The sequence below is a fragment of the Platalea leucorodia genome, assembly GCF_965183815.1.
Source record: "Platalea leucorodia genome assembly, chromosome: 12".
In the NCBI taxonomy this organism is placed as follows: Eukaryota; Metazoa; Chordata; class Aves; order Pelecaniformes; family Threskiornithidae; genus Platalea; species Platalea leucorodia.
In genome coordinates, this window is record NC_138834.1 from 702599 (window position 1) to 718183 (window position 15585).

The following is a 15585-nucleotide window of genomic DNA, read 5'->3' on the forward strand; positions in this document are numbered from 1 at the left end:
CAAGAAAAAAATAAACCATGAGGAAGTATAGGGAAGGAAAGCAAAAACATTTAAAATAGTTTAAACAAATCAAAGAATAATTGCGATCTTGGCATTGCAAAATTTCTTTAAAGAGGAAGGCTGGTCCAGTAGTTTATGACTCAGAAGAATCAGAGTAGTCACTTGTAGGTCAGTTCACAAACATCCAATTAATGAAAGATTAGCAGAGTCCTACCCCCTGGGAGCACCGCAAAGATAAATACATTAATGATTGCAAGGCTCTCCAGTTCTCCACTGAGGGATCCACTTCAGAAATAAGAAAGCTAGACAGAATGAGTGAGTATCAGGAGCGCACCATTAACAACACCGTTTCCAAGTAGCCTATTGACTTCTCCAAAATGTTTGGCCCGTAGCAAACCATAACAACAGAAGTACAAGCCACAAAGGATTTCATTATCATTTTTAACTTCAGGACAAAAAAAAAAATGGAAAAATTCTCCAGAGCCTCATCACCAATGATGAATCATTAATCTGTGCAAAGTAACTTCATAAGTCACCGTACGAAACACGGCACTGCAGCTAATCTGGCTCAATTCCTTTTTAAACAAACCCAGAGTCCTAAGTTTCTGTAAGTCACCAACTCATGACAGAAAGTGTTTTCTCATTTCCACAATAAGCAAGCTGTACAAGTAACAGAAGGCGCGCACACCACGACAGATTAAATAGAGGGCAGTACAGCCTAGAGACGCCCAAGCTCAACACACTGACTGCCCCGCCACCTACCCCGCCTTGTCCCAGCACCCCCATCCCCTCCCTGCCAACGCCGTCCTCCCCTTCCCACGACCGGAGCTGGCCCTCTGGAAACAAAGGCTAAAACACGACACTTCCTTCAACCCCACTCCTCAACTTATAGCTCCGCAGGGCTGGACTCAGCAGGGCTGCGTGCTGTTCTGGAGAGCAAGCACCTCCTTTTTCTTCCAAGTGGTCTGGAACGCCTTCGTCCTGTGCAGGACAAGGCCACCCCTCCAGAAAAGGGAAGAAGAAAGGGCTCCCCAAACAGAGCGATACAGAGGAAAAGGGGACGCGTGTTGAGGAGAGCTGGAGGTGCGCTGCAGATCAACGACAGAAGCACAAGTCTGGGTAAACTAACAGACCTCAAAGTCTGACTTCATTTGAGCATTTATGGTTCACCGAGTATATTCTGCACAATCTCCCTTTCTCTGTATTACACAAGACCACTAAACACATTATACTTCTTGCTTAGCATTTACCCGAAGTGATTTTAAACCACATCACAGTTCACAGTCGGAAAAGAGAACAGGTGTCATGGAGCTGCTCTGAGTGAAAAAAATTGATCTGGCAACACCCCAAAACTCCCAACCAAGGCACAGAGCAGCAAGGTGGTGAGAGGCTGGCGAAAACAAATGAAATAGCTGTAATTCCATTCCTTCTCAACATTACATCGGCCTTTTCATGTGTGAAGACAGACCTTCAACCATCTCTCCATCGCACACACACACCTGCAGTTTGCTACATTGAGTCTCAGCCAGCCTGCTCATGTTTAGCGTTTGGAATGCTGCATCTGTATTTAGCTTCTCCTCGTATCTGTCTGCTGGGAAAATCTTTAATCAAACACAAGATGTTTCAAAGGTAATCTCATGCCACAAAGCCATCTGCAAGCCAACCAACAATCCTGTGCAATGGCTGCCACCTAATGCTCAGGAAAGTAACTGCACTTACTGAAGGAAAAGACGAGTTTTCAGCAGCTCGAGCAACAATTTCTGTTTAAAATTTTCCTCTACGCCCTCACAAACACTTCACTCTCTTTTAACACACCATAAAAAAAAAATAATTCCAACACAGAAATATTTCCAGTACTTCATATTCATCCGGTGCTTTACAATTTCACACTGCTACAGTAAGTAGTCCCTTCATAATTTCCATTTATGCAGAAAAAGGGGGGAGAAAAACCACTAAGCGCTGATCATAGTGTGAAATCCCAGTCTCACAGTGAACTATCACGACAGAGGCAGGTCCGAAGCCTTCCGACATACACCGTCAAGACAACTCAAAGATTTTGCAGTTTAAGCGTACCATTCGTAACATCACCTAGTAATCTCTTTAATCTCCATAAAGCCAAATATCCTTTTGGTTAGGAAACATCACTGCAAGTTTAATCACAGAGGGAGAGGTGAGCATGCCAGCCCTTGCCCTGTACAGACTGGAATTCTGCTTATACGAGGCAGCAGCAGAGTCTTTGCCGCTAAAGGCCAGTCAGGGCTTCTGGGCATCACTAGCAGTAACAAAAGAGCTCGTATTTCCATCTACACAGATTTTAATTATGCCACACCTGTAGGAAAGGCAAGATTCCCTGGGAGGTTATATAAATGAACTGTACATTTCCTCTGCCATACTATTTACAACCCAATGCAGGGGGAAAAAAAAAAAAAAATATATATATATATATATATAATGCTGTCTTTCTTCCGCACACACAGTCCGAGGCTGATTATTTTCTACTACAAAGATCATCGGCAGGATGACAGTGAGGGGATATTGGGTCTCAAATCCAGAAGCCTCTTTTTTTTTTTTTAGCTAAAAAGAGATCCCTAGTAAATCTCGACATTAATTTCAGCAAACCTGATCTCACAAACATCATACTTCAAAATAGCACTCCCATTCAACTTCTTTTGCTTTCCTTAAGGCATTTTTGTTTCTCCCACACATTAAATAGAAAACTGAGCATAAGGAATGCAAAGACATCATGTGAATACACCCATCATTACTTACTTCTCCTGTGATTGGATTGGTTCCATATTTCTTTATCCAAGGAACAATGCTCCTGAAAAGAGAAGGGATAAAGTAATAAGCGACAAGCACCATCAGAAACCTCGACTGACGGGCATGATTATTTTTGCCAACTTGCTAAGAGCAAATGGTGATTACACAGCTGTAACCAAGTTCAACAACACAAAAATAAAGCTAAGTGGAGACAGTAACTTACAGTATGTCAAAGACTGTCCCATCTGGTGTGCAAACTGGGTATTCAAATGGCTGCAGAGACAAACTAGAAAAAAAGTACACATTCTTTTTAGCAAAATCAGCTGGAAATCCCAACGATAGAAGCAAATAACATTTTGCTGATTCACTTACACGTTCAAGCAAGGCCTATACCAATGAAAATACTGAGTGGCTGCCAATACCCACTACCTGATTCTACATAAATTAGGTTAACAACAAAACCCGTGAAAGGACTGGTGCAGTTCAGCAATGTGCCACAGCCATAGAGCCATGGGGTGCTGTAATACTCCCCAGCCCACTTCCATTGCCATGCTGGGCCCCACCAGCACAAAAGGTGGTTCAAGCAGAAACACTCGCTCTCTTTGCAGGGAAACAGGCTAGGGAGTAACTGGCAATCACACTCAGCATCCCCTGTTAGGGCCGCATCCGTTATCCAGCCAGCCGTTAGCCAAGCAGCAGGAGCTGGCAGATGTGGACGGTAACTTCTTGAACTACTCAATTTACAAGAGGATTTCTAACCCGCCTCTGCTAACTCCCCTCTTTCACTCCAGCACTTCAAGCAGTAAACTCTAAACACAAAAAATTAGCACAAATATTCCTTCCATCTACCTAATCACTGCCTCAGGAAGATGAGTGGTTGACCAAGCATATTCTGAGTAGGGAAAAGTAGATTCAAGCCCCGATTACACAGATTTGCAAGACTGGGATGTACATGATAATCGCTCTGAATTATTTTATCACTTGTGTATTCTTTTAGCCATCAGCTCCAACCTCTGCAGACACTAATCATGGCAAGTATAGATATTGTTTCAGTTCTTATTGAATTTCTTCTTGCTGCATTACTATCATAGCAGGCACAAGTCAATGAAAGTAACTACCTCGGAAGAACATGGCTTCAGTAATCATTCAATGTCAAGAGCCTGATAAATAGATGTGTCATTGTTGTGGTTTAACCCGGCAGGCAGCTAAACACCACACAGCCGTTCGCTCACTGCCCCCGCCCAGCGGGATGGGGGAGAGAATCAGGGAAAAAAAAGTAAAATTCGTGGGCTGAGATAACGACAGTTTAGTAGGACAGAAAAGGAAGGGAAAATAAATAATAATAATAATAATAATAATAATAATAATAGAATATACAAAACAAGTGATGCACAATGCAATTGCTCGCCACCCACCAACCGATGCCCATCCCGTCCCCGAGCAGCGGCCCCTGCCCCCCGGCCAACGCTCCCCAGAAATACCGAGCTAAATGCCACATGGCACGGAATAGCCCTTGGGCCAGTCTGGGCCAGCTGTCCTGGCTGTGCCCCTCCCGGCTTCTTGCCGGCAGGGCGGGGGAAGCTGAAAAGGCCTTGACTGGTGCAAGCACTACTGAGCAACAACTAAACCATCAGTGTGTTATCAACTTTATTCTCATCCTAAATCCAAACCACAGCACTACGCCAGCTGCTAGGAAGAAAATGAACTCTATCCCAGCCGAAACCAGGACAGTCATTTAATAATGACAATGTAAATTTGTTGTCTTACCTGCAGTGATCAAATGATAAGCGTCTAAAATTAGTTCGTGGAAGGTCTGTTTATGGAAAAAAAAAAACCCGCAAGAGAATTTTAATAAATACGTGGTATTCTAGGTAACAAAGAAACATTTGAAAGTTACATTTTGCTATATAAGTGGTGGCAATTTACTGATGACAGGGATAAATACACTAAACCTTGCAAACCTGTAACTAAGATCGGACTTCTACAGAGCACAGGTAGGCTCCTCAACGGGAACTGGAGTCAGAAAGAACCCAAACAGAGCTCTGACGGCACCGGGTTCAGCCGTGAGGGTTAACGCTGCCCACCTGCCTGCCCTGCCCTGCCCTGCCCTGCCCTGCCCGCGGGCACCGGCAGCCCACCCGCCCTTACACCGCCGGCTCCTGCCCTTCCCACGCCGCCCCGCGCCGCCGCCCTTCGGCCCCCCGCCGCACCGCCCGGGGCCGGGGGGAGCCCGGGGCCGCGGGGAGCCCGGGGCCGCGGGGAGCCCGGGGCCGCGGGGAGCCCGGGGCCGCCGCCGCCCGAGGAGGCCCCGGGCGAGGCGGTCGCTCCGCCGGCCGCCCCCGTGAGGCGACCCCGCTGAGGCCAACGGGGCGCCCCGCACCTTGCACCCCGCCATCCCGCCCCCTCCACCCCGCCATCCCGCCCCCCGCCACCCCGCACCCCGCCATCCCGCCCCCTCACCCCTCACCCCGCCGCCCCGCACCCCCCCACCCCTCACCCCGCCATCCCGCCCCCTCGCCCCGCACCCCCCCACCCCGCACCCCGCCATCCCGCCCCCGCACCCCGCCACCCCGCATCCCGCCCCCGCACCCCCTCACCCCGCCCCCCGCCATCCCGCCCCCGTACCCCGCCACCCCGCACCCCCCCACCCCGCCCCCGCACCCCGCCATCCCGCACCCCGCCGCCCCGCACCCCCTCACCTGCTTTCTTGCCCCCGTAGAACTGCGTGTACTCCGCGCACGTGATGTACCTGCCGAGACAGCGCGGTCACTGACGGGCGCCACAGCGCACCCCCGCCCTCCCCGCACCCCCCGGCCCGCCCCCGCGCACATCTTGTCCTTCTGGTGCTGCCTCTTCCCCATGGCGGCGGCTCGGCCCGGGGGCCCGGCCCGGGGACGCTCGGGGACGCGGCTCCGTGGGCCCCGCCGAGCAGCCGGCGCCCGGACGGCTGCGGCCGCGGCGCCCTTCCGGTGCGGGTGCGGCGGCGAAAGGCCGCGCCGCGGAAACACGGGCGGCGAGCGGCGTTCCGGGGCCGCGCCGGGCTGGGGCGGGAAGCGCGGGAAGGCGGAGGCCGCGTCCCGCCGGCGGGGCGAGGCGCACAGACGGAGCCGATGCAGGCACCCAGACCCCTCGGCTGCCCGAGGAGGGGCCCGCTCCCCGGGGCTTGGCGCCGAGCCGAACCTAACTGATCTCAGCTTTTGCCGTGGCTGGGCTGGGCCCTGCCGCGCCGCGCCGGGGCGCGGCGGCCGGGGCAGCCCTGAGGGCGGGCGGGCGGCTGCTCCCTGCCCAGGTCGCCTGGCGAGAACGCGGGATCCCCGCTGTGACCCTCCGCGTTTCCCCGTCCAAAGCATTAATTAATGAAAGCTCCTTGGTTGTTCAAAACAACCCGCCCCCGCTCCCACAGGGGAAGCGTTCCCCGCTGGTTTTGCCGCGGGCTTCCTTTGGTAACGTCGTGCAGCCTTCAACAGAGTTTTCACAGCCCTCCTCTGAAAAAAGAAGGTGCTGAACGTAGGCAGAAAATGCCAAAATACCCAATTTAAGAAAAATTATCACCTTTGTTTAAACATATTTTGTTGCATGGAATTTAAAATCATAATATTCTGGTCTGTCAGGCAGTGACAGAACCTCCCAAGAAAAAATGGGTGGAAAAACCTACATAGTGTCTAACGTGGAGACAGCTCTTCGTAAGAAGTATTTCGGCATCTCTTCAAAGACTTGGCGAAGAAGAACTGACTTTCCCTTAGCTGATTACCTTCAAGTCCTATTGAAGAGCATTCATTGCAGGACTGGTATGAGCAGCGCAAGGCTGGACCGAGGGTGGCCAGAATCCAGACATCTCGCCTTTAGCAGGAGGAAGCAGCCACCTGCCTGAGAGCTTTCGCTTATCAGACACCTCCAAAAGTATCCATGCTCGTTTGTTCTTTCCTCGTTAAACCACCAGCCCGGCAGCTGCCTACACAGAACAGTTGGGAGTCGAAATCCACGGCAGCTGATAGCCAGGCGCCTGCTGACCGCGCCAGGCTTTGGATCGGACTCACCTTGTCCCCAGAACATGGCGCCTGCCTCCTATTTTAGTCATTTCAGGGGGCTGCTTGCCTGCGCACGCGAGTGCGAGATGAGCGCGGCCCGGTGCAGTTGCGGACGTCCCTGCTCACGGCAGGGGCGTTGGACTAGGTGACCTTTAAAGGTCCCTTCCAACCCAAACAGTCTCTGATTCTACAGTTCTACTCCAAGAGGAATATAATGCCTGTTCCCACCAGTGGGGACTAACTGGCAGCAGCATATGGATCACCCATAGCGCTACCACGACTGGTTGTCACAGGACGATTAAACTTTTTGGACTGGAGGTCAGGGGAAGCTGGATGGCTCTCCTCATCACCTTCGCTTTGCCCACCAGGTACACGCAGAATCAAGCTGTGCTGTCACTGCATTTCCCACTGCTTGTCGAAAACTCACTGATGCCGTACTGAAGAATAGCTGCTAAGTCAGTTGTTTTTATTGCTCTTCAAGACACTTCAGTCAGCACGCACACAAGATTCCTGTACGGAGAAGCAATCTGGTGTCTGTCGGGCCTGGCAATTGAATACCAGAGGCAACAAACCCCTCCAAACGTGGGGTTTTGTTGCCTTAAAGAAGGCATCCCTCCCCCAGGATCCAGACAAGCACTTAACTGCAGAGCCGCCTCTGAAGAGGGTCAGTCCCCTTCAGCCGAAGCCCAGAGTAGCACAGCCAGTCCTTGTCCTGGCCGAGGGCGAAGGATAGCGGTTGTTTCTGCTAGAAGTTTAGGGGAGAAACGGCCCTTTTATTACAAGGGTTTAAATACACTTACTCATTTCAATACTGATTTTCTTACTCAAAAACATCTCAAGTCAGGCAATAAATAGTTAGGTCCTGGAAAGAACCAACCCGTACACTCGCTTCTTTCCCAGCACCAAGCATACTTTGGGGAAGAAAACAAGTTGATTGATTTGGTTTCAGTGGAATTCCAAAAGCACTCCACAAGCGAGCTGCTGGCAGGCCACCAGCTCTACTTTGCTATTACGAAATGCCAGACGAGGAACATGGCCGTAACTGCATGGAGCTCCCTTCTTGCTGCAGCGCTGAACGCTTTCGGCAGCGGTCGGGGGAGCCCGTTTTGCTTTGTGTTGCCCGAGGTAATGAGCGCTCCCACACAGCTCCGCTCCCTCGGCTGAGCTGCGGCTCCAAGAGAAAACGGTGTAGCTGCTCTAGGGAGATGACAAGTACTTGTCTGATCACGCTTCCAGAGAAAAGATCACCCAGACAGTATTATTTATTTCTAGACACGTTAGCATGATTCAGCCTGCGTTGACATTTCTGGAGATGCCTGTGCCCTCTGTAATAATTCAAGACCATGGTTTTGCTTTTTGTTTTTTAAACCAATGCAATGTTCATTTATTTTTGTACTTACAAAAAGAGCCACCCCCTTGTATCCCTCCCCCTCCCCCCAAAATGCCTTTTACAAACATTTAAAAATTAAAAACCAGATGATGACATGTTAATTTGGTAGAATTATTTTGAAACATAGCTTTTGTAATTAGAGTTAAATTTCCTACAAGATGACTTTGTAGAGATAGCCTGATTATCGGCCAAATAAAATTCCATATTACAAGTTAGCAAATTCTAGTACAAAAATAGTCCATGTGTTAGAACAGCCTCTTATTATTATTATTATATTCACAGGAAAGAGTCTATTGGCTGCATAATACCTTAATATTTATGAAATTTCTTTTTACGCGGCTCATTCATCTAATTTAATATAGTGTTGAGCCTCAATAAATCCTCAGGCAAAAAACCCTAAACAGGGTTAAATATGCTGTTCAGTGTACTCTGAAGTACTGTGCTTTTCACAGGACATCCAAGAAACCCCACAAACAGTTCTCAGCTAGTTTTGATATTAAAATGAGATCCAGATCCAAAAGGACCCCCCTGAAGTACATATCCACGACTTTCCACAGAAACAGAGGCCACAGCTTCGATGGTTAGGTTTCACTTGGGAAACGGTCTAGCTCATCCACTCATCGCTGTCACGGATCCACTTGTGAGCTTCTTTAAAAACTAAAGCAGGTCGCTCCTGAAGCGCCTGGGCCCCCTGCGGCACTGCTCTCTTCAGGAGTGTCCCTGCTGAGCGGGCTCTCGCTCCTCCTCTGCCTCTGGTTAATGCTGTTCAGCAGTTGCTCTCGGACCAGGCCCCGCAGGGAAAATCTGGGGAAATGCTACTTGTCTCTCAAGATGTCTAGCTGCTCTTGATATTCTGTGAAAAGCCTCTGGAAGCGGAGGTTCTGTCCAATAACAGGAAGAAGCTCTTTCAATAGTTCTCTCTTCCGTAAACCCTGCACAAAAAACACAAAAGCATCCGCAGAACGTATTACTTGATGTCATGAAAGTATCTGACAGAGCTGTTGAAGATTCATGCCTTTTTTCCTGCCTGGAGAGGGCTGCGTATTTTACGTTCTTACTCTGCTTACATGACTCCCAGAATAAAAACTGTCTTTACATTTATATACACTGTTGGTGCTGGTGGAGCCCCTGCAGTTACAGACTCCAGACGTGCTCCGAGAAGGGAAGACGCTTCATTGGCACGTCACGATGTCAAAGCTGCTGTCTGGAGAACGTGGAGACCTGAACAGGCAACTCTGCTCCATCTGCGTGACGCTCAGGGCAGCACCAGAGCCGAGACTGGGGCACTACGCGTTTGCCTGCCGTTTCACGTGGAATAAACACAAGTGCCATGGGAGGAAGCCTGCTTGTGAGATTAGAGCAGAGTACGGAAAGGGTTCCCGGGTCAGCAAAAATAATTTGCGATGGCTTTTTTGCCACTATGTTCAATCATACTTTAAGTTCTACTGTCTATCCATGTTCTGTCATTTTCCTGGGAAACTTCCTCGTTCTTTGTTAAACTACTATCAGGACTTACCATAACTGTTGATTCCCACTGACTTCCAGCTGAGTAATGGACTGGACCCAGTAAATCCTTGCATAATTCTCGCAAACGATATTCAAACCCTGAATATTATCAGAAAATAAAATCACATTCATAAGCATTTCACTATATATAACCACCCCACAACGTAACTGACAACATTCAGGAGAGTATCTAGAATAAAATAAAGCCAAAAACATCGATCTCCAAAAAAGTACATTATTCTTCTAACAGCAAATCTTTGGAAAGATAAGATGAATTGTAAAGGATTTATTTTAGAGTTCTGAAGGGTTTTATTCAAGTTCTCGAAACCAAAAACACTACTAAAGATGATCTACAACAGGGAGAAAAACGGAAGTAGTTACTCCAGTTTGTTTTAAGAGCTGCCCTGATCTCAACCCTCACTCCCCCCCCCCCCCCCCAATATATCAGCTTTTAAAACAAGCAAACCAAAAAACGTTGGAAAACTGTCAGACTTCAACAGCCAGAGAACGAATACAAAAGAGATATCACAGGAGATGGAAAGCCACGAGATGAAAACCAGTGAAGGGCAAAAGCTGTTAGGTTGCATTTAATGGCAATACGTGAATTTGGAAAAATGGAGTCAGCAGTAAAAAAAACAAAACAAAACCAAAGAAAGCCCCCAAAACCCCCAGACATCCTTCTGAAACAAAACATTACTAAACTAGAAGGGGTCTCTCAAACCCGTAGCAAAAGAGCTTATAACAAAATTAAAATGGATCCAATTAATATGCACAAGGGTTAAAAAAAAAAAAGTAAAAGAAAACCTTTAATAAAACCACACACAGTTTCTGGGCCAGCTTTATTCACCCAAAAACCTCAGCCATTCAAGAGTAACTTGCCAATCAAGGTATAATAGACTGAGTATTTTAATGGATTAGGATTCATATTGGAACCATTTTAGGAATAAAGGGTCAATAGCAGGACGTGCAATTTTCAAAATTTAGCAGGTCTAGAAAAGTAGTGCGAGAGTAAGACGGGCACGGCAAAGCAGCACCCCCCGAGGCAGCGGCACCTGCGCAGCGCAGGATGAACCCTGCGCGCACCAGAGAGGCCCTCAGTTAGGGAAGACTTTCAAAAGCAGAACCGCCTCTAACGTATGACCCAAGGTGAACGCTGTATTTTCTACTGGGGAAGGGCAGAGAAAACCATACGCACTTCATCAAGCGCTCTTGTTAAATAAGGTAGGGGTCGAAAGGCAAGAATTAATGAGCTTGATTTTAATTCTGCCGACACCTACTAGGTGGCCTAACACGAACCATTTTGCTTCCCTCTGCGTACAATGATTATGCACGGTGAGGAGTAAGACTGAATTAATACAGCGGGAACTACTAAATTTGGAACGCAGACAAGCAGAGATACAGAGATCTTTAGAATCCAAGAAGCACAAAAGTCAGCTGGTTAACGTTATTTAACATCACAGCATAGAGATATGGTGTATTCAGATACAAAATAGACACAAGCAACCTTGCTTGTGGATTTCTTTCCTCGCAGAATTTAACCTGCGGAGCTCACCAGTACGGGCTGCTGAAATTTTAGAATGTAAAAAAGCACAAAATGCAAGTGATGGAAGCAAATTCTCTGCAGTTTTATCTGCTCTGGTGCAAAGTGTCAGAGACGGAGCAACTCTTCCACTTCATGGCAGCCATTGTCAGTTGGCTGAGGAACGTTACGTGTGTTACACGGTGTCGCTGGCTCCCCCGACACGTCGGCAGCTGCCGCCCGGTACTGCACACGCTATGCCCGGCAGACCACGGGCCTCTCGCACCGCAGCTCCTGCTGCGGCAGCGCGCGGGCGGCACTGTTGCCCCAGAGCACGCTCTGCCTGCCGGAATGGGGCTCCTCAGTACCGAGCGCTACGGGAAGCAAATGCGCCTCAGCGGTTTTACGTAAACACTGACTCCAGAAGCCAAGTGCTAAAGGAGAACGTTAAGCGCAATCATACACAGACATGACGTGAATAGAGCGTTTCTTGAAAATCCATCAGAGCTGCAAACAAGAAACGCAGCATGGCAGGTCTCACCTTCATTAACTAGGTACCGTGCATAGATAAGGAGCCAGTGGCGATATTCGTGACTGGACTGTAACATAAGTGCTGCTGCGATCTGGTTCTCCAGGTATGCAAGCGTTGTTTCTTGTTGCACTAAATGAGGCATGGAGAACAATCTTGCAGCTTGCCTTCCTGAACTAGAAAACCAAAGAAAAGTGAACATGCCGGCCAGAAAAATCAGATACTAGTTGAAGGAACATACGTGTTTGTAGTACCAGCTATTCTACATTTAATCTTTCAGAGGCACCCAGTGCTTCCAGAGCTCAAGGTTTTAGTGACAAAGGCAGTGCTTCCTAGCAGCCTGCCTTCCCCCCACGGGGCCATTTACAGGTATCAGGGTCCACAGAGGGTCTTCTGCCTCCTGCTCCTTTCCTCTTCATCTGTCTTCTCTTTAAAAACACATGCTTTTCAGTGACCCAGCGCTCCTCAGTGCTTACAGGCAATGAAGATGACTGCCTTTACCTTTCTTTGCCCCTCACAGGGGAAAGTCGCGAAACAAACACCAGATATAAAGTTAGCCTAAAGCATTTAAAGGATTTCTTGCAAATAGATGTATTGTCATAAGAAGGCTAATTTGAAAAAAGTAACCAATTATTTCCTTTTTGAGAAAAACTGCTAATTTGTCAGTCTGATATTTTATCTCTCTAAAAAAAGAGAATGTTGTTTGTTTGGATTTCAAATGTATTTCCCAATTAATCCCTGTCCCCCTCTCCCAAGAGAACAGCAATGAAATCATACGACTCTATACAGTTTTTCTCACCAAAAAAATTAAACGCAGATGTGAAGGACAGAAATAGCACAGAAATCTGCCTGGGAAATCTAATTAAAACCCAGGTGAGGATGGGCTATTAAATTACCTACAGGAGTCTGCTCTGGCTCACACAATTCCCTGGTGATATTTTCAGATGTTGAAAATATGCATTAGATGACTAATCACTCAACCTTCTCAGAGACTTCATTAAATAGATCCCTTGAGGACAAGTGAACTACTCAAAATTTGTAGGCCTACTCCAAAGCTGGTAAACTAAAAATTAAAATGTAAAATGCAAGAAACTCAGCTTAGCTAATCAAAATATTACATGTACAGAATCATCAAATGCTTTATCCATCCAATAAAGAAGAGCCTTAAAATGATGAAGTTTAGAGCATGCTTTCCTGCCCCCAAAAATCTCAAAATAACTTTTAAGATACAGACTATAAATATGCAAAGGTTTTAAAAACCCCCACCCTATGAGCTACTGACAATTTTCAGTGCCATTAGCGTCTTAAGAATTAACTCACTGATTCAAGCACATGAATAAATAATAGGGAAAAAAAAAAGACAAACGTGCTGATCAAACGAAGCAGTTACGTGCGTACTTGGATGTTCGTCCCTGTATTACAGCTAAGGGCCCGGAACACAGCATGGCTTCTTGGGACGGTAAACTATTCCTGAAGTCTGCGCATTGTGCTAGAGAGTCCTGTTTGTCAGAAACAAGATTCCTGGAAAAAAGCAAACAAACAAAAACCAAGTTTGAGGAGAGTAGGCAGCGACATCAGGGGATCCAGCTCTGCTCTGCCTCAAAGCCGACTTGTATGTCCACAGATAACCAAAAAACCACCACCGAGGCGCTCAGGAATTCCACGGACCCCAGCTGTTCCCACGCCACGTCCAAATTCTGCTTGTGCTGTCAGGGAAACGTCCCTCCCACCCCCACAGTTCACAATATTAACTGTATAATACAATTTAGCCTTAGTTTTGAAGGAAATGAACTTTCTATTTGTCATTTTACATCTCAAAGGACGTCACGCCCCAGAATGAAGACTGGAGCGAACGCAGGTGATGACTTTCTCGTTACGAACTTGATTTTACCTCACGTCAGGTCTCCCCCCCCATCATCCCAGATCACACGCGTTGACGATCTCTCCCATATGTTACAGCTGCTCCTTCCTATGGCGGGGCTGACAGTTACAGCTGGCATTCCCCACCTCATCGAGGATATCGTGTTCACTGCTCTGAGATGCCAAGAGAATCAGCGGCTCAAACCAGGGCTAAGTTTAGACCTCCAGACAGCTCAGAAGTAAAATGGCACAAATATTTAAAATACCCTTTACTGCTTTATCATGTTTAAATTCGTGTGATGACTAAGAGGATTGCTCTTTTATGTATTTCCAAAGCTGTGGTACAAACTAAGAAATGACAGCAAATTCAGAATTATGGCTGCGAGTCTGTCCTCTGCTCCTTATTGACTGGGAAAATTTTGGCATAATTTCTCAGCTTATCTAAAGAACAAATAAGGTGGTTTTTTCTTTTCCAAAGGAGTCACATCAAGTAGTTGACGAGTAACAATTACTCTAAGGAGGAATTAAAACAATAAGCCCTTTCATCAAGCATGCTCGTTGCACTAGGTACCACAATTATATTAAGACTGCAACACGTTTTTTCCTCTTAGAAAGACAACAAGCAATCCGTTTTGGAAAGACACTGTAAATAATTTAACTATGGAAATTTTTGTATGGGAACTTATGCCTTGACAGAAGTAAGACAATCCATGGGGAAAGCCTAGCTGATTCCCAATAAGGCACAGACTTACGCAGCCTTTCCTTGCGTTTAGGACATCAGTAGTGACTCTTGCAGGGGAATTCTCTGAGGTACAATGATTTCTTCCCTCCTCCCCTACCTGACTTACTATCTTCATTAAACTTTTGCATCTTGCAGACAAAGAGCTCTCTTCAAACGTGAATGGTCATCAGGTCCAAAAAAATATTAAGGAGTGATGGGGACTGACAACGTCAGGCACATATGTTCAGGATTGGAGCGCATAGGTCTTATTTTCTCTGGAAACTGGGCAAAATAACAAGTCTAAACTCCCAACAAAACCCTGAATATTGTTTTGACAAATTTTCCAGAACTACATTCTTTTACGTAAAAAAGTGAATTGTAAGGCTAGCTTATCTTTAATCATTGCCAACTGCTTGACAGGTTCAACTGATGTACATCAGCAAAAGCATGTATAGGTGTATGTTAATAAGTAAAAGAGTATGCACCATGTAGGAAAGAGTGATAAAGTAACCTGTAATTTAACTTTTTCCCTTTTAAAATTTATTTTAAACATAACAAATCATAAGAATATAACAGAGTAAAGCATAGACATACAATAGTGAACCAAAGCAAAACTCAGCCTGGCGTGTGTTCCTACTCAGACTAACCTTCAAAATATGGAGTGAAACAGTACATCAGAATACACGTCGGTTCAGCCAAGTTGTAAAAGCAGGCAATAATATATTAACTTACCATGTAGAAAGAGAAGGATTAAAACAGTATGCCTTTCCATCGGACATGCTCATCACAGGTATACCATGCTGAGTCAGCAAGATCTGAGAGACAGTTGCATCGCTTCCTACAAGTCAAATCAGACCAAGGTATTTCTTGTGGAGTCTTGCATAACATTCATAATGGTAAAAAATGCTATCCACCATTAATTATCAGTCATAGCAACCAACAGACAGAGGTCAGTAAATGTTATTCTCGAGCACCGGCAGGAAGGTCAAGACGCAAGATCCTGATGGTGAGCACCAGGCTCAGTGCAGTAGCATTAAAATAACTCTTTTGCAAAACACGTTATCAATCTTGATGCTGCAATTTATACAGAACATTGGCTTAATTGGAAACGTTCTCCATATCTAGGGGCAATCTTCAGCAATTCTGCCACGTCTTCTGTAACCCAAGAAGCCTTTATCCTTCTTTTTCCCATTAAGTTAAAATTCTGAAGCCCAGCATACTTAGAACAGTGTGCTCTCTAAGAACGTAGTACAAGTGGGGTAGCTGGAGTCT

At 46.8% G+C, this 15585-nt stretch overlaps 2 protein-coding genes across 4 annotated transcripts in view; both read right to left on the reverse strand.

Annotated features, from left to right (window-relative positions):
• PPIL2 (peptidylprolyl isomerase like 2) overlaps positions 1–5706 on the reverse strand; it is a 75174-nt gene extending 69468 nt beyond the window's left edge. The window contains exons 1-5 of the mRNA XM_082325261.1: positions 5590–5706; positions 5460–5509; positions 4528–4573; positions 2984–3046; positions 2770–2821 (exon numbers count right to left, since the gene is read on the reverse strand). Of these exons, the coding sequence (XP_082181387.1) occupies positions 2770–2821; positions 2984–3046; positions 4528–4573; positions 5460–5509; positions 5590–5621 (243 nt within the window). The 5' untranslated portion in view covers positions 5622–5706. The remainder of the gene's footprint in view (positions 1–2769; positions 2822–2983; positions 3047–4527; positions 4574–5459; positions 5510–5589) is intronic.
• A 2530-nt stretch (positions 5707–8236) lies between these two features.
• HIRA (histone cell cycle regulator) overlaps positions 8237–15585 on the reverse strand; it is a 37862-nt gene continuing 30513 nt past the window's right edge. For 2 of the 3 annotated variants that reach the window (XM_082325283.1, XM_082325284.1), the window contains exons 21-25: positions 15046–15151; positions 13131–13253; positions 11745–11908; positions 9695–9783; positions 8237–9110 (exon numbers count right to left, since the gene is read on the reverse strand). In XM_082325283.1, coding sequence (XP_082181409.1) covers positions 8994–9110; positions 9695–9783; positions 11745–11908; positions 13131–13253; positions 15046–15151 — 599 coding nt within the window. In that variant the 3' untranslated portion in view covers positions 8237–8993. Of the gene's footprint in view, positions 9111–9147; positions 9521–9694; positions 9784–11744; positions 11909–13130; positions 13254–15045; positions 15152–15585 lie in introns of those variants that run through there. The other variant, XM_082325285.1, reaches the window with a different exon arrangement.